The 19,401-nt window shown below is 41.8% G+C and overlaps 1 protein-coding gene across 3 annotated transcripts in view; it reads right to left on the minus strand.

Moving 5' to 3' along the window:
* The window catches only part of IL20RB (interleukin 20 receptor subunit beta), a 42,129-nt gene that overhangs the window by 17,495 nt on the left and 5,233 nt on the right, over positions 1 to 19,401 (minus strand). For 2 of the 3 annotated variants that reach the window (XM_035278441.3, XM_002759583.6), the window contains exons 2-3: positions 4,145 to 4,271; positions 2,964 to 3,154 (exon numbers count right to left, since the gene is read on the minus strand). In XM_035278441.3, the coding sequence (XP_035134332.1) occupies positions 2,964 to 3,154; positions 4,145 to 4,271 (318 nt within the window). The remainder of the gene's footprint in view (positions 1 to 2,963; positions 3,155 to 4,144; positions 4,272 to 19,401) is intronic. The other variant, XM_035278439.3, reaches the window with a different exon arrangement.

Consider the following 19,401-nt stretch of genomic DNA (forward strand, 5'->3'; position numbering starts at 1 on the left):
TCAGCCCAGTTCTATTTTTCATCTCATATCCTGATTAAGGGATGCTGGCAAGTCACCAGCTTTTTTTTTTTTTTAAACAGGGTCTCACTCTGTCACCCAGGCTGGAGTGTGCACTATCACAGCTTACTGTAGCCTCGAACTCCCAGGGTTGGGTAATCATCCCAGTTACCCTCCCAAGTAGCTGGGACTACAAGCACACATCACCCCACATGCAGCTTTTTTGTTTGCTTTGTTTTTGTAGAGATGGGGTTTCACCACATTGCCCAGGCTGGTCTTGAATTCCTGGGCTCAAGCAGTTTGCCTGCCTCGAGCTCCCAAAGTGTTGAGATTATAGGAGTGAGCCAATGAGCCCAGCCCACAGGCTTTTTACAAATTCCAATAATCAACTCTAGAAATTACAGATTAACACAAACATCACTTTTCATATTGCGAGGTCAAGCAGAGAGGCCCACAGCCCCTGTGGATACCTTCCTATCAGCAGACCAAGAACAGAAGGGCCCACACAGATAGTCTCTACTCCCTGGTAACTGGCAGTGGAGTAAAACTTGCCTCTCAGATCCAGATACTGCAGGACCAGAAAGACCACCCTGATCATTCATCTTGGATGGGGAAGTAGGGTGGGGTATGTTCTGGGCTAAATCTGCCTCCCCTAGGGTCAGTGGACACTCAGAAGAAAGGCAGTTCCTGGAGGGAGTTTTCAGAGAACAAAGCATTTCCTCCTCACCTCCCTCATCAGAGAAGAGTATATGCCTGGTTATTGGAAAGCTACCTGGATAGGGGACAGGAGGACCTGGGAGTTCAGGGCCAACTGTGCAAAACACACTCCGTCCAGAGGCTTCATATGCGCACACAGCACCACTAGCACTACCTCCAAAACACTTCCAGAAGGAAAAGAGATATTTGACTCCTCGACTTTTCTGTCAAATATGATTTGAATTGGGTCTTCTGATCTCCATCTTCATTGAGAACAGACTTAGAGAAAATAATCTGAAGTTAAGGTTCAGAGAATTGTTTGACAGTGCAGGGGCAGGAACCTCTGTCCTATGCATTCTGCATATTTATCTCATTTAATCTGCCCAGGGAAGCGTTAGAAGGTAAACATTATTCCTGTTTTACAGAGAGATTAAGTGACATGCCCAGAATCACATAATCTGCAGAATTTGAGCCCACTTCTTTCTACACTTCTGCTTCCCCTGTATGGGGTATTTTGCCTCTTTACTAGTGGATCTCAACCCTAGCTGTACATGAAAATAATCTGGGGAGAATTTTAAACTTCCAGTAAACAAAATGCATGCAGATCATTTAAACCAGCCTCTGGGGAAGGGCCCCAGGAATAAGTGATTCTAAAGCTCCCCTGTGATTCAAATGTGCAGTCAAAGTGAAAAACCTCTGTTCTCAATAAAGTTTACCTTTAAGAGTAGGGATCCTCAGCTGGGCATAGTGGCTCACACCTGTAATCCCAGCACTTTGGGAGGCTGAGGTGGGCAGATCACCTGAGGTCAAGAGTTTGAGACCAGCCTAACCAACATGGTGAAACCCTGTCTCTACTAAAAATACAAAATTAGCTGAGCATAGGGGCACATTCCTGTAATCCCTGCTACTTGGGAGGCCAAGGCAGGAGAATCACTCAAACCCAGGAGGCAGAGGTTGCAGTGAGCTGAGATCATGCCATTACACTCCAGCCTGGGCAAAAAGAGTGAAACTCCATCTGAAAAAAAAAAGGAAAAGAAAGAAAGAAAGAAAAAAGAGAGTAGGGATCCTTTTCAGGATCAAGATCCTTAAATCAAGATTTTTCACATTCCTGGGGAGAAGTCTGAGTGGCCTTTTCAAATGGAAGAGGACAAACTTAATGGCCTTAAGAGATCATGATGCCATTCCAACCCATTTGCTCAGCTCACAGAGGAATCACATAGAACTCTGTCTTCTGACTTCTGATGCAAGTACAGACTGCTGTTCCTCAGCTCCCCCTGCAGCAAGCTCTTTTCCTGTTTATACTGGCCTTGTTAAGCACAAGGTGTTATAGAACATCCCAGCCCACATAGTTTTGTAGGCACTCCCTTATCTTTATATGATCCACATCTGCTTTACAACCACAGCTGCCAGCTCTCCATCCACATTTTAAAGCCTGAGGTTTTCCAGGACCTTGTCCTCTCTTTGTCCTCAATATCTTGTCCCTAGATAGTCTCGTCTACTTCCAAGCCTTTAGCTGTTAACCTTGTGATGGCTGAGCACAATGGCTCATTCCTATAATCCCAGCACTTCATGAGGCTGAGGAAAGAGAATCACTTGACCTCAGGAGTCTGAGATCAGCTGCTTCCCTTCCCACTGCCCATCAGCCCTTGCCTCTCTTCCCCAAACACACACGTCCTTTTACACAATGGCCATTGTTTGCATGTAGCCATATTTGGCCACCTATTTGGATTCCTCTATTACTCCTTTCTCAATCCATTTCCAGGTACCACTACAAAAGAAAAGTTATTTATTTCCCACAGAAGTCATTATAGAAGGGCAGTGTTCTGGTGGCTCTGTCAAATGTATAAATCCTCTTGCACAACAAAGCTGCTTACATGGGCAGTAAATATGCAGTTAATGAGGTATCAAGTGGGAGGCAGTGTAAGATTTATGGAGACACAATCAGGGCCAGGGAGCAGCAGTCCTGGTGCCATCTCCTCACTTCCAGAGCAGCTTTTCTTCCAGGTTCCCAATGTCAGGATCCCCAACACCTGCACACCCTGACAGAGACAGTCAGGAATGACTTCCAAAGTCAAAGGGCATGAGAGAGAGCAACATGTGGGAAACAGTTGGCAACTTTTCAAATGTACCAGTAAGGGTTGTTTGTGTTCACAATACTCTGGCTTTGCAAAACTATTTCGATGCTAAAAAGAGTCTAGACAGTCTAGGTGAACATGATTCCTAAAGGGGTGGCTGGTGGGGATGGGAGTATAAGCAGAGAAATGCCTCACTTGAATTTCTATTAAAAGGATGCTTCAGGATGCTCCAGGTTGAGGTCTGTGAGCCCAGTGTGGCCCTGACACGAAGGTTGTATGGCACAGTGGCCGTGATGTCATCAGTGACATCACACTCAGGACCTTCAGTGAGTGAGCACCAGCTGCTGGGGATCCAGATGTGGCTCATGTACAGGCTCTCGTATTCCCTGTCAAGGAGAGGAAGGCACAGAGTTACACCAGGCCCTCTGACACAGACTCAGTTACAGTTGCAAGTAACTGCCTTCATTCTCCTACTTTTTATAGGTAAGTAAAATAAGTACTTGCTCATTATCCTAGCTCCTCCACTCTCCTCCCCACCAACCATCCATTCTCCCTTACTCCTTTTATTGCCAGATAGGGAAAACGAGGCATAAACATCAGTGTGTCTGGATCTTTTTGGTCTCTTCATCTCCAGGGTCATTACCCTAATCTCAGCCGCTGTCATTCCTTGCCTTGCTGTGCTCTCCCAGCTTGCACACCTGCCATTCTCGAAACCATTCATTACTCAGCAGATCACAACACTTTTCTCCTGAATGGCTTCCTACAGGACTTAGAATGGGAACCAAACTCTTGCCAGTGGCCTACAAGATGCTTTGGCCTTCGCACTCACTCTGCTCCTAAGCATGATATTCTTGCCACACTGGTCATTTCTCCAAAATATTGAGTACTTTTTGCCCAACAATAGCTGCAAACACATGGACACCTGCAGAAGACCAGAACCTGCTTGGTCCCAGGGCCAGCTGATTTTTAGGGTCATAAAACTATGACCTTTTGGCTCCTAGGGATAACCTTATGAAGTCAGGAAAAGTAAGGACTCCTCCACCCTTAAAGGATCTGATGAGTCTCCAGTGATTTATCCATCTCAGGTCAGATTCAAACCCACTGGACAGTTAACTCACTTTTTGAAAGAACTTCATCAAAATGTGTTATGCACATTTGTCTTCCCAGAAAGTTCACTGTCAAATCCACGAACAATTTCCCTTGCTTCTTCAACTCCTTCACTGCTTATGCAGGCAGAGCGGGTAGATCTGGGGATAATCTATCCCTGGGCTCAAAAAGCCACCTTGGGCTCAGAAGGAAAACTATGCCTTTAGGAACCAACTTCTGCCTAAGGGAGAAGAACTATTAAAAAAAAAAAAAAAAAAAAAAAAACTCACCCCTGGTATTCGACAGAATAGTACACTGTTTCTCCAGGCACAATCACTGGACTCCACATCAAGAGATGCTTCATGTTGGTTGAGAGTACAGAGAGGTTCTGAGGGGCAGGCAGAACAGCCACTTCATCTAGGATTAAGGCAGATAGCTAGCTGACAGGTAGGCTTGTAGTGGAGGAATGCCATAGCTTCAAATTAGTGTCTAATGAAAGGCCCCACCTGCAGAGGTGGCACTGAGCTGAGATTGCACCACTGAACTCCAGCCTAGGTGACAGAATGAGATTCTGTCTCCAGAAAAAGAAATGCTTCGCATGTTTACAAACCAGAAACAACTCTAATTTTTATCATACTTATGTTAATGCTCAATTTTTGCTACCATCTTATAATTCTGACTTTGTTGATAAATGACATCAATATTAATATTGACTAATATTTATTGAGTACTTACCATGTTCTATCTAGGCCATGGACTGGATTGTTACATGATTGTCTCATTGAACCCTCATGACCATACTGGGAGGTAAAGACCATCAGTTTCTCCATTGTACAAATGAGAAAACTGAGTCACATTATTTATGACTCTTGTGTTAGACTGACCTGAATCCAGGCCTTGACTCTGCCACTTACTATGCAGCCTCAAGCAAGTTGCATCAACATGAGCCTCTTAACTATTCATGGAAAACTCATGCAGACTACTACAACATTCTCATCAGCACCCTCTCCTGCTACTGCCATCCTCAGATGCCAAAGCACATCCTTTCATGTCCCTCAACAAGGCCAAATGGGGCATCAGCTGCCAGGTGGGAAGTACAGGCTCAGATCTGCTACGGAGAGAGCCCATTCAAGTGGACACCAAGCCACTCTGTGACTCTACCCCAGAAAGAATGCAGGCCCCTGAGCCAGTCTGAGACAAAGGATGCCCAGAGTATTCCCAGACATAGTGTGCCCAGAGGATGCACACAGTGGGTCTATGATTTGTAGAGCATGAAAGAAGCCTATGAAGCTAAATGTGCTCATAAGGACTTTGGGCAGCCACAAAGCCAAAAAGCTCATCCTCGCATGTCATCCCAAGGTGCAGTCTGCACTCTCTGCTATGTTCCCTTCAAATACGCAACACCTGCCTCCCATTGCTGTTACAGTACAGTGATAGCATCAATGGCATGGGGGGTGGGGCTGGGGTCCTGATTTGGGACTTTTCATCTCTGTGCCTATCTCTGGATTGGCACCTGCTGTTCGTTATCAAGCCCTGTGACCACAAAGAAATGGAAGGCTTCTGGGGACACCCCACCTGGTTTCCCTCCCCCTTCTCTAATGTAGGACCCTAGTGACATACCTCCATCTCACCCTCAGCATCCATGGTCTGTTCTGTGTGGAAACACCTGGGGCACCCACAAGTCAGGCTTGCACCCCTAAGCTTGAAATCACCCAAGGGATGGAAAGGAAAAGGGGTAGAGTGGTACAGGAGGACAGGGAATGGTCCCCTCTGACACCTTCCTCTGGTAAATTAAAAAAAAATTCTCTAGCCAGCTATATGGGGAATATAAAGCTATATAAATACAAAACTACATTTTATATAACTAATCACATAATTAAATTATATGTCAACAAATCCATTCATTTATATAATTTAAAGCTCTCAAAAATGAAATCTCCAGGCACAGGTGGTTTTAGTGGAAAATGCTAGCAAACATTTAAAGAAGACAACAACAACAAAATGTAAATTCCTCTAAAACACAGAATAGGAAAGAGCAGTTTCCAACTAACTTTATGAGGCCAGTATTACCCAATACCCAAATCAGATAAGGACAATATATATATATATATATACATAACCTACATACAAGTATATCTCATGAACTTAGACAAAAATCTTCAACAAAATATTAGCAATCCAAATTCAATAATGTACCGAAAGAACTATACACCAAAACCAAGTGGGATTTGCTCTAGGTATGCAGGGCTGGTTCAACATTTGAAAATCAGCTAATGTAATTTGCCATGTCAGTAAACTAAAGAATAAAATCATAAATCATATCAATTGACACAGAAAAAGGATTTACAAAACCCAACAGCCATTCACTATGAAAAACAAGACAAAACAGGCCCAGTGTGGTGGCTCATGCCTATAATCCCAGCATTTTAGGAGGCCGAGACAGGCAGATCACATGAGATCAGGATTTTGAGACCAGCCTGATCAACATGGTAAAACCCAGTCTCTATTAAAAATAGAAAAATTAGCCTGGCAGAGTGGCTTGCACCTGTAATCCCAGCTACTCAGGAAGCTGAGGCAGAGGAATAGCTTGAACCCAGGAGATGGAGGTTGCAGTGAGCCGAGATGGTGCCATTGCACTACAGCCTGGGTGACAGAGCAAGACTCCATCTCAAAAAAAGAAAGAGAAAAAGGAAACACAAGACAAAACCAAAAATTCTCTTCAAGTTAAGAGCAGCAGGCAGTTACCACAACTTGATAAAGACCATCTCCAAAAAAACCTACAGCTAACATCTTACTTAATGGTGAAGGACTGAATGCTTCCTCTCCAAGATCAGGAACAGACAAGAATGTCCACTCTTACCATTCTTATTCAATATATTACTGAAAGATCCAGCCATTGTAATAAGGCAAGCAAAAAAGTAAAAGAAATATAGATTAAACTCAGGATTGTAGCTCCCAGTGAAACCTCAGAGTGTGAGTGGACGCCGCATTTCCATACGGATCTTTATTGCCCACAGACCAGGAGATTCCCAGGTGTATGAGCCCCATGGGCTGCCAGCATGGCAGTTTGGGCTGGCGCAGCTGTTTGGGGTGAGGCCGCAGCACAGCGGCACTCTGTACAAAATACACTGGTTTAGTTGCCCTGTTAAACCGGCAATTGGAGATTTTGGAGGGCAGATTAGCACATTCATCTGATTAAACAGGACTTAAACAGAAAGCCAGGCCAGGAGATTCCCAGGCAGCAACGTGGTTTGAGCCAGTGCAGTGGGTCGCTGCACGGGATATCACACAGATCCCGGCGCCCTTGCAGCAGGCGACTGGAACACCTGGGAGAGAGTCAACCATTCAACTTTAAAAAAAAAAGGGCTCTGAGGCAGGGAGCCAGGTGATCAGGCTCGGCGGGTCCCACCCACACAAAAACAAACAAAACAGCAATTGGAAATGCTCGGGGTTGAGAGTTTCACAGCAAGCACAGCTGAACCCAGAACAGTGCAGCTCGGTGGGGGAGGGGCACCCACCACTACCGAGGCATTGGACCCCTACTGAGGTACTCTGCCATTGCTGACGCAGCCTGCCATTGCCGAGGCAACCCGCCATAACAGAAAGAGTCCGCCACTACAGAGGTGGGCCACCATCGCCACTGCAGTTCTAACCACACCCATATAAACAGGACTACAGGGAGTTACACACAGCAGCAGGGCACAGCCCATGGCAGCTCATCATAGCCACTACAGGCAGGCAGTGACTAGACTGCCTCCTTGCTGGGCAGGAAAGTGCAATGGATACTCATAAATAAAGCCCTAACTCCCCGGGACAGAGCACCTGAGGAAAAAAAAAGGGGGGGAGCTTTATGAGTTCTGCTGCAGCAGACTTAAACATACCTGCCTAGCAGCCCTGAATAAACAATGGAGCTCACAGCTCAGCACTAGAGCTCCTATAAAGTACAGACTGTCTCCTCAAGCAGCTCCCTGACCCCCATATATCCAAAGAGTCACCTCACAAAGGACTAATCAGACTGACATTTGGCGGGCATCATTCAGGGACAAAGATAGCAGAAGAAGAATCTGGTAGCAACCCTCATGGTTCCACAGCAGCTACAGGAGTTCCCCAGGCAAGCAGGGCCTGGAGTGGACCTCAGCAGTCCTACAGCAGTGGGGCCAGACTGTTAGAAGGAAAACTAAGAAACAAATACTTCATCATCAACAATCTGGACGTCCACTCAGAGACCCAATCGGAAAATCAGCAACCACTCAGACGACAGGTGGATAAATCGACAAAGATGGGAAGAAACCAGCGCAAAAAGGAGGAAAACACCCAAAACCAGAACACCTCGCCTCCTACAAAGGACCAAAACTCCTCACCAGCAAGGGAACAAAAGTGGATGGAGAATGAGTGTGATGAAATGACAGAATCAGACTTCAGAAGGTGGGTAATGAGAAATTTCCGTGAGCTAAAAGAACACCTTCTAAATCAATGCAAAGAAACTAAGAACCTTGAAAAAAATTTTGAGGAAATGATAACAAGAATGGACAACTTAGAGAGGAATATGAGTGAATTGAAGCAGCTGAAAAATACAACACGAGAACTTCACGAAGCATGCACAAGTTTCAACAGCCAAATTGACCAAGCAGAAGAAAGGATATCAGAAGTCGAAGATCAACTCAATGGAATAAAACGAGAAGCCAAGATTAGAGAAAAAAGCACAAAAAGGAATGAACAAATCTCCAAGAAATGTGGGACTATGTGAAGAGACCTAATCTACATTTGATAGGTGTACCTGAATGTGACAAAGAGAATGAATCCAAGCTGGAAAATACTCTTCAGGATATTATTCAGGAAAATTTCCCAAACCTAGCAAGGCAGGCCAATATTCAAGTCCAAGAATTACAGAGAACACCACAAAGATATTCTGCAAGAAGAGCAAGGCACATATTCGTCAGATTCACCAGGGTTGAAATGAAGGAGAAAATGCTAAGGGCAGCCAGAGAGAAAGGTCGGGTCACCCACAAAGGGAAGCCCATCAGAGTCACAGCAGATCTCTCGGCAGAAACTCTACAAGCCAGAAGAGACTGAGGGCCAATATTCAACATCCTTAAATAAAAGAACTTTCAACCCAGAATTTCATATCCAGCCAAACTGAGTTTCATAAGTGAAGGAAAAATAAAATCCTTTGCAAACAAGCAAGTACTCAGACATTTTGTCACCACCAGGCCTGCTTTACAAGAGCTCCTGAAAGAGGCAATACACATAGAAAGGAACAACCAGTACCAGCCATTCCAAACACATACCAAATGCTAAAGAGCATCAACAAAATGAAGAATCTGCATTAACTAACAGGCAAAACAGCCAGCTAGCATCAAAATGGCAGTATCAAATTCACACATAACAATATTAACCCTAAATGTAAATGGGCTAAACGCACCATTCAAAAGACAAAAACTGGCAAATTGGATAAAAAACCAAGACCCATCGGTGTGCTGTATCCAGGAAACCCATCTCACATGCAAGGATACACAAAGGCTCAAAATAAAGGGATGGAGGAAGATTTACCAAGCAAATGGAGAGCAAACAAAAGCAGGAGTTGCAATTCTTGTCTCTGATAAAATAGACTTTAAAGCAACAAAGATCAAAAGAGACAAAGAAGGCCATTACATAATGGTAAAAGGATCGATACAACAAGAAGAGCTAATGATCTCAAATATATACGGACCCAATACAGGAGCACCCAGATATATAAGGCAAGTTCTTAACGACTTACAAAGAGACTTAGACTCCCACACAATAATAGTGGGAGACTTTAACACTCCACTGTCAATATTAGACAGATCATTCAGACAGAAAATTAACAAGGATATCCAAGGCTTGAACTCAGACCTGGAACAAGCAAACCTGATAGACATTTACAGAACTCTCCACCCCAAATCCACAGAATATACATTCTTCTCAGCACCATGTCACACCTACTCTAAAATTGACCACATAATTGGAAGTAAAGCACTCCTCAGCAAATGTAAAACAACTGAAATCATAACAGTCTCTCAGACCATAGTGCAATTAAGATAGAACTCAGAATTCAGAAACTAACTCAGAACCGCACAGCTTCATGCAAACTGAACAACTGGCTCTTGAATGTTGACTGGATAAACAATCAAACGAAGGCAGAAATAAAGAAGTTCTTCAAAACCAACGAGAATGAAGACACAACATACCAGAATCTCTGGGACACATTTAAAGCAGTCTCCAGAGGAAAATATATAGCAATAAGAGCCCATATGAGAAGAGTGGAGAGATCCAAAATTGACACCCTATCGTCAAAATTGAAAGAGCTAGAGGAGCAAGATCAAAAAAACTCAAAACCAAGCAGAAGACAAAAAATAACTTAGATCAGAGCAGAACTGAAGGAGACAGAGACAGGAAAAACCCTTCAAAAAATCAATAAATCCAAGAGCTGGTTTTTTGAAAAGATCAACAAAATAGGCAGACCACTAGCCAGACTGATAAAAAAGAAAAGAGAGAACAACCAAATAGATGCAATAAAAAACGATAAAGAGGAAATCACCACAGATTCCACAAAAATTCAAACCATCATCAGAGAATATTACAAACAACTCTATGCACATAAACTAGTAAACCTGGAAGAAATGGGTAAATTCCTGGACACCTGTGTCCTCCCAAGCCTAAACCAGGAGGAAGCTGAAACTATGAATAGACCAATAACAAGGTCTGAAGTCGAGGCAGCAATTAAGAGCCTACCACTCAAAAAAAGCCCAGGTCCAGATGGGTTCACAGCCGAATTCTACCAGACACACAAAGAGGAGCTGGTGCCATTCCTTCTGAAACTATTCCAAATAATCCAAAAAGAGGGAATGCTTCCCAAATCATTTTATGAGACCAACATCATCCTGATACCAAAACCCGGCAGAGACTCAACAAGAAAAGAAAACTTCAGGCCAATTACCATGATAAACATAGATGCAAAAATCTTCAATAAAATACTGGCAAGCCGACTGCAACAGCACATCAAAAAACTTATCCATCATGATCAAGTAGGATTCATCCCAGGGATGCAAGCTTGTTCAACATACGCAAGTCTATAAACGTAATTCACTACATCAACAGAACCAAAAACAAAAACCACATGATTATCTCAATTGACACAGAGAAGGCATTTGACAAAATTCAACAGCCCTTTAGGCTAAAAACCCTCAATAAACTCGGTATTGAAGGAACATATCTCAAAGTAATAAAAGCTATTTATGACAAACCAACAGCCAATATCATACTGAATGGGCAAAAACTGGAAGCATTTCCTTTGAAATCCGGCACTAGAGAAGGATGCCCTCTTTCACCACTCCTATTCAATATAGTACTGGAAGTTCTAGCCAGAGCAATCAGGCAAGAAAAAGAAATAAAGGGTATTCAAATAGGAAAGGAGGAAGCCAAATTGTCTCTATTTGCAGACGACATGATAGTATACCTAGAAGACCCCATCACCTCAGCCCAAAAACTCCTGAAACTGATAAGCAACTTCAGCAAAGTCTCAGGATATAAAATCAACGTGCAAAAATCACAAGCATTCCTATACACTAATAACAGACTTAAAGAGAGCCAAATCAAGAATGAACTGCCATTCACAATTGCTACAAAGAGAATAAAATACCTAGGAATACAACTTACAAGGAATGTAAGGGACCTCTTCAAGGAAAACTACAAACCACTGCTCAATGAAATAAGAGAGGACACAAACAGATGGAGAAACATCCCATGTTCATGGTTAGGAAGAATCAATATCGTGAAAATGGCCATATTGCCCAACATAATTTACAGACTCAATGCTATCCTCATCAAGCTACCACTGACTTTCTTCACAGAACTGGAAAAAACCACCATGAACTTCATATGGAACCAAAAGAGAACCCGCATACCAAGTCAATTCTAAACAAAAAGAACACTAAAATTAACTCCAGATGGATTAAAGACTTAAACATAAGACCTGGCACTATAAAAACCCTAGAAGAAAATCTAGGCAAAACCATTCAGGACATAGGAGTAGGCAAGGACTTCATGAACAGAACACCAAAAGCATTGGCAACAAAAGCCAAAATAGACAAATGGGACCTAATCAAACTCCACAGCTTCTGCACAGCAAAAGAAACAGTCACTAGAGTGAATTGGCAACCAACAGAATGGGAAAAAATTTTTGCAGTTTACCCATCTGACAAAGGGCTGATATCCAGAATTTACAAAGAACTCAAACAGATTTACAGGAAAAAAACAAGCCCATTCAAAAGTGGGCAAAGGATATGAACAGACACTTTACAAAAGAAGACGACATATGTGAGGCCAACAATCATATGAAAAAATCCTCATCATCACTGGTCATAAGAGAGATGCAAATCAAAACTACATTGAGATGCCATCTCACGCCAGTTAGAATGGCGATCATTAAAAAATCTGGAGACAACAGATGCTGGAGAGGATGTGGAGAAAAAGGAACACTTTTACACTGTTGGTGGGAGTGTAAATTAGTTCAACCATTGTGGAAGACAGTGTGGCGATGCCTCAATGACCTAGAAATAGAAATTCCATTTGACCCAGCAATCCCATTACTGGGTATATATCCAAAGGACTATAAATCGTTCTACTATAAGGACACATGCACACGAATGTTCATTGCAGCACTGTTTACAATAGCAAAGACCTGGAACCAACCCAAATGCCCATTGATGATAAACTGGACTGGGAAAATGTGGCACATATACACCATGGAATATTATGCAGCAATCAGAAATGATGAGTTTGTGTCGTTTGTAGGGACATGGATGAATCTGGAGAACATCGTTCTCAGCAAACTGACACAAGAACAGAAAATGAAATATCACATATTCTCACTCGTAGGCAGGTGATGAACAATGAGAACACATGGACACAGGGAAGGGAGCACTACACACTGGGACTATTGGGGGGAATAGGGGAGGGACAGCGGTGGGGGGAGCTGGGGAGGGATAGCCTGTGGAGAAATGCCAAATGTGGGTGAAGGGGAGGAAAGCAGCAAAACACACTGCCATGTGTGTACCTATGCAACTATCTTGCATGTTCTGCACATGTACCCCAAAACCTAAAATGCAAAAAAAAGACTCTTTCCAAAAAAAAAATTCTGTATTTTTTTAATAAAAAGGTCTTGATTTCAAAAAAAATCTATATATATACATATATAGATTATAAAGGAAGTAGTAAAACTCCCCCTATATGCAAATGATATATGATATGATATGATACGATATGTAGAAAAATCCCACAGAATCTTAAAAAATCTAAAACTAGGCTGGGCATGCTGGCTCACACCTGTAATTTCAGCACTCTGGGAGGCCAAGGAGGGCAGACTGCCTGAGCTCAGAAGTTTGAGACCAGCCTGGCCAACATGATAAAAATCCTTCTCTACTAAAAATACAAAAACTGGCTGGGTGCCTGTAATCCCAGCTACTCAGGAGGCTGAGGTAGGAGAATTGCTTGAAACCAGGAGGTGGAGTTTGCAGTGAGCCAAGATGGGATGACTGACTGCACTCCAGCCTGTGCGACAGAGCAAAACTCCATCTCAAAAAAAAAAATTATATTTCTATATACCAGCAACAAACATATACAGAAATTAAAATTATAATCAGAAAAGTAGGTGTAAACCTAACAAAATATATTCTGGGTTTGTATAGGGAAAATTCCACAATGCTAAATGAAATCAAGATCTAACTAGATGGAGAGACATACTATGTTCATGCATTAGAATATTCAACATAGCTAAGATGCCAATTCTCCCCCAAATTGACATATGGATTTAATGCAATTTCTATCAATCATCCAGCAAGTTTTTTGTTAATATAGAAAGTTTTTCCTAAATTTTATAAGAAAAGTCAAAGAAACTAGAATACATAAAAGGAGTGGGAGGAGCTTCAAGATGGCTGACCAGAAGCATTTCATGCTTATCTCCTTCACTTAGAAGAACCCAAGTCATGTATATACAGTCACACTTTGAATACATTATCCGAAAGAGAACACTGGAACTCAACAGAAAAGTTACAGGAAACACCAAAAGCAAGGAAGGAGGAGGAGAGGAAGCCTGCTTGGCTAGGATCAGCTGGTAGCCAAGCATGACTTCCCAATGTGGGAAAAGAGTAAGTGAGAATCTTCCAGTGGCCTTCATTCCCACCATGGAATCATGCAGTCCTGGCCACGGGAGAGCTCCTCAACCCTCTTAAGGCCTGAAAACATATAGGGAGCTGCCAGGGGATTCAGGGGCAAAACTGTCTCAGGAAGGAAACTCATGCTGGGTCCCACACTTTTTCTGAGAACTAAATCAGTTACAGCAAGGTACCATTTTAAATCCTAGCCTTTGGCAGATGCACATGCGATCCTGGTGGCCAGGAGCACCAAGACTGAGGCATTAGGGAAACTCAAGCTATTGCTGCTGAGACTGGGGCACAAACTGGGAATGAGCTCCCACAGCTGAGACTGAGAATCAAATGAGGCATGGGCCGCAGCTGCCAATGCTAGGAAGTGAGTGCTGCCGGGACTGAGACTGGGATGAAAACAAGACACAAATTGCCACTGGGACTTAGTCACAAGCTCGGTAGGGGCTCCTGCAGCAAGGTGAGGGCTCAAGCTAGGTGTGGCCAGCTGCTGCCAGGGCTGTGGGGTGAGCCCTACCAGGGCTGAAGCATGAGACTGGTGCATATTCCCTACCTATTGGCCCAGGCTGTGGTGGCAGAGGTCAGCCCCACCCTCTCCAGTGGGAAGATCTCAGCATAGCTGCTACCACTGCTCACCCATGCATTCCACCTGAGACCTGAGGATTGCCCCGACCCCTACCCACCATGACTGGTACCTGCTCCCACCATTGAAGGGCCTGAGCATAAGCCCACCCAACCCAGCTTCACCCCCTTCTCTAAGACAGAGCACATAGCTCAGGGCCTTGGAGGGTGACAAGGGCACCTTGGGCACCTGAGCACTCCTGCTGGGGTCCTGAGGTTGGGCCTAAACTCTTGGCTGCCATCACCTCAGTGGGCACCTACTTGAAAGTACCACCTGCAGTATTGGAGACTGTCCTACACAGCCCATCACAGCCACTGCCAACATAAAGGGACAACCCTCAGAACCCAGATAATTATCCTGCCACTGTTACTACCATCACTTGTGCCACACTAGCTGTCCAGGGACCCAGGAACCTACCTGCCTGCCCAGTCCACCACTACCACTGCCAGTATCCAAGCAAGCCATGTGGAGGCCCAAGAATCAGCAATCTGGTAACCACCAACACCAGTGCCAGTATACACAACCCTGGGACAAAAGGATAGGCATACTCAGACCACCTCTGTCACAACTGTGCCCTGTAGACTGGCCCACCTGGCATCCCACAGCACAACTTCACCAATAGCTGCACCCTAACCCGCTGATGCAATCACAGATACCACTAACACTACAGCTAAAGTACCTAGAATAAAAGCCAAGATGCTGTAGCCAATGAACACCATAGAAATATCTTCAGAAAAACATCCTCCTCTAAGGAAGTACATTCAAAAATGGAAAGAAAAAACTGTTATACCAGATGTGCAGATATGAACATAAGAACACAAGAAACACAAAAAAGGAAGGACATATGACATCTCCAAAGGAACACGATTCTCCAGCAATACATCTTAATCAAAAAGAAATTTTTGAAATCTCAGATAAGGAATTAAAAATGTTGATACTAAAGAAGCTCAGTGGGATACAAGAGAATTCTGAAAAACAATAAAAAGAAATCAGAAAAACAATTCAGAATATAAATGAGAAATTTCCAAAGAGATAGATTTTTTTTTTTTAAGATGGAGTTTTGCTCTTGTTAGCCAGGCTGGAGTGCAATGGCACGATCTCAACTCACTGCAACCTCTGCTTCCTGGGTTCAGGCAATTCTCCTGCCTCAGCCTCCTGAGTAGCTGGGATTACAGGCACACGCCACCATGCCCAGCTAATTTTTTGTATTTTTAGTAGAGACGGGGTTTCACCATGTTGACCAGGATGGTCTCGATCTCTTGACCTCGTGATCCACCCGCCTTGGCCTCCCAAAGTGCTGGGATTACAGGCTTAAGCCACCACGCCCGGCCGAGATAGATATTTTTTAAAAGAACCAAACACAAATTCTGAAATTGAACAACTCATTGAAAGAAATACAAAATACATTTGGAAACTTCAACAATAGACTAGATCAAGCAGGAGAAAGAATCTCAGAACTTGAAGACAGGTCTTTTGAAATAATCCAGCCAAATAAAAGTTTTAAAAAAGAATGAGCAAAAGCTTCATGACATTAGAGATAACACAAAGCAATTGAATTTATTTATTATCAGTATCCCTAAGGGGAAAGAAAGAACAAAAGGACTAAAAAGCCTATCTAACCAAATAATATATCAAAACATCCTATGTCTAGCAACATATTTAGATATCTAGTTATAGGAGGCTCGTGATCTCCAGGGACATACCATGTAAAATGTTCATTAGAGTTAAGAGTGTCTGAAGCCAAAGATAAAGAGAAAATTCTAAAAAATAACCAGAAAAGAAGTATCTAATCTGATGGAAACCCCATCAGACTAACAGTGGATTTCTCAGCAGAAACCACAGGCCATAAGAGAATGGAATGATATATTCAAAGTGCTGAAAGGAAAAAAAGAAAAACCCACTAGCTAAGAATATTATATCTGGCAAAATTATCCTTCATACATCAAGGTGAAATTGTCCTTCCCAGACAAACAAGTATTGAGGGAATTTGTTATCACTAGACCAGACCTACAAGAAATGTTCAAGGGAATCCTAAATCTGGAAGTGAAAGAATGACATTTACCATCATGAAATCACAGGAGGAAGAGAAAGGACTCAAATGGTACCACCACAGAAATCCACCAAAACACAATAAACAATAAGAGAAAAAGAAAAAAATAAATAATATGTAAAACAAACAGAAAAAATTAACAATATGACAGGAAAAAAACCTCACATGGGAAAATAACCCTGAATATAAATGGATTAAATTCTCCATTTAAAGGATATACAATGGCTGAATGAATAAAAAAAAAAGTGTTCCAACTATATGCTGCTTACATGAAATCCACCTTACTGGTAAAGACATATATGGATGGAAAGGGATGGAAAAAGATATTCCACACAAATGAAGACCAAAAACAAAGAGTAGTAGCTATACTTATATCAATAAAATAGACTTTAAGTCAAAAGCAATTTAAAAAAGACAAAGAAGGCTACTATACAGTGATAAATGGATCAATCCAGCAAGAAAATATAACAATTCTAAATATATATGCACCCCATACTGGAGCACCCATAGTCAGATCTAAAGAGAAAGACTGCAATATAATGATTGGGGAAGGGGGACTTCAACACCCCACTCTCAGCATTAGACAGATCATCTAGACAGAAAATCATCAAAGAAACATTGATCTTAAACTGGACTTTAGACCAAATGGACCTAACAGATATTTACAGAACATGATATCCAATAACTGCAGAATATATATTCTTTTCATCAGCCCATGAAATATTCTTCAGAATAAACCATATGTTAGGCCACAAAACAAGTGTCAACAAATTTTTAAAAATCAAAATTCTATCAACTATCTTCTCAGACGACAATGGAATAAAACTAGAAATCAATACCAAGAGAAGCTTTGTAAATTATACAAATACATGAAAATTAAACAACATAATCTTGAATAACCATTGGGTCAACAAAGAAACTAAGATGGAAATTTTAAAATTTCTTGAAATGAATAAAAATTGAACACAGCATACCAAAATCTATGGGATACATCAAAAGCAGTAATAAGAGGGACATTTATATGAATAAATGCTTACACTGAAAAAGAAGAAAGATTAAAAAACAATCTAACAATGTACCTCAAGGAACTAGAAAAGCAAGAACAAAGCAAACCCAAAATTAGAAGAAATAAGGAACTAATAAAGATCAGAGCAGAACTTAATGAAATAGAGACTAAAAAAATACAAAGCCTCAAGGAAATGAAAAAAAATTTTTCTTCAAAAAGATTAACAAAATTGATAAACCACTAGCTAGACTAAGAGAAGAGAGAAAACCCAAATAAGGAAAATCAGAAATTAAAAAGGAGCCATTATAACTGATCCCACAGAAAATCATCAGAGATTGTTATGAACAACTATAGGCTGACAAACTGGAAAACCTAGAAGAAATGGATAATTCCTGGACACATACAACCTGCAAAAATTGAATCAGGAAGAAAAAGAAAACCTTAACTGATGGATATGAATAGCAAGATTGAATCAGTAATAAGAAGTATCCCAACAAAGAAAAGCCCAGGATCAGATGGATTCACAGCTGAATTCTCCCAAACATATAAAGAAGAACTATATCAATATCAATCCTCCTGAGACTATTGTAAAAATCAAAGACAAATAGGACTGTATTAAACTAAAAAGCTTCTGCACAGCAAAGGAAATAATCAGCAAAGAGACAATCTGTTGAATGGGAGAAGATATTTGCAAACTATTCATCCATTAACAGAGTAATATCCAGAATATACAAAAAACTCAAATAACAACACAAAAAAAAATTAAAATAAAGTGGGCAAAAGAAAGACATGAGTAGACATTTCTCAAAAGAAGATACACAAATGGCCAATGGACATATAAAAAATGCTCAGTATCACTAACCATCAGAGAAATGCAAGTCAAAACCTCAATGAGATATCATCTTACCCCAGGTCAGAATAGCTATTACTAAAAAGACAAACAAAAAATGTTGGTGAGGACGCAGAGCAAAGGGAACTGTTACACACTGTTGGTGGGAATGTAAACTAGTATGCCACTATGGAAAACAGTATGGAGATTTCTCAAAAAACTAAAAAAAGAATTACCATTCCATCCAGCAATTCCACTACTGGGTAACTATCCAAAGGAAAATAAATCAGTATGTCAAAGGGATACCTGTCCTTGCTTGTTTATTGCAGCATTATTCACAGTAGCAAAGATAGGGAATCAACCTAAGAGTCCATCAATGAATGAGTGGATAAAGAAAATGTGGTACATATACACAATGGAATACTATTTATTCAGCCACAAAAAGAAAGGAATCATGTCACTGGCAGCAATGTGAATTGAACTGTATCTTAGGTGAAATAAGCCAGACACAAAAAAGACAAATATCACATGTTCTCACATATATGTGGAAGCTAAACGATTTTATAATATGGAGGTAAAGAGTGAAAAGACAGACAACAGAAACTGGTAAGAGTGAGTGGGTGGCAGCAGGGAGGAAAAGAAGTAAGTTAAATGGTAAAAAACATACAGTTAGATAGAAATGGCCAGGCACGGTGACTCACGCCTGTAATCCCAGCCCTTTAAGAAGCCACGGTGGGAGGATCACTTGAGGTCAGGAGTTCGAGACCAGCCTGGCCAACATGGTGAAACCCCATCTCTACTAAAAACACAAAATTAGCAAGGTGTGGTGGTAAGTGCCGGTAATCCTAGCTACTCAGGA

Source organism: Callithrix jacchus, chromosome 17, assembly GCF_049354715.1.
Source record: "Callithrix jacchus isolate 240 chromosome 17, calJac240_pri, whole genome shotgun sequence".
Classification (NCBI taxonomy): Eukaryota; Metazoa; Chordata; class Mammalia; order Primates; family Cebidae; genus Callithrix; species Callithrix jacchus.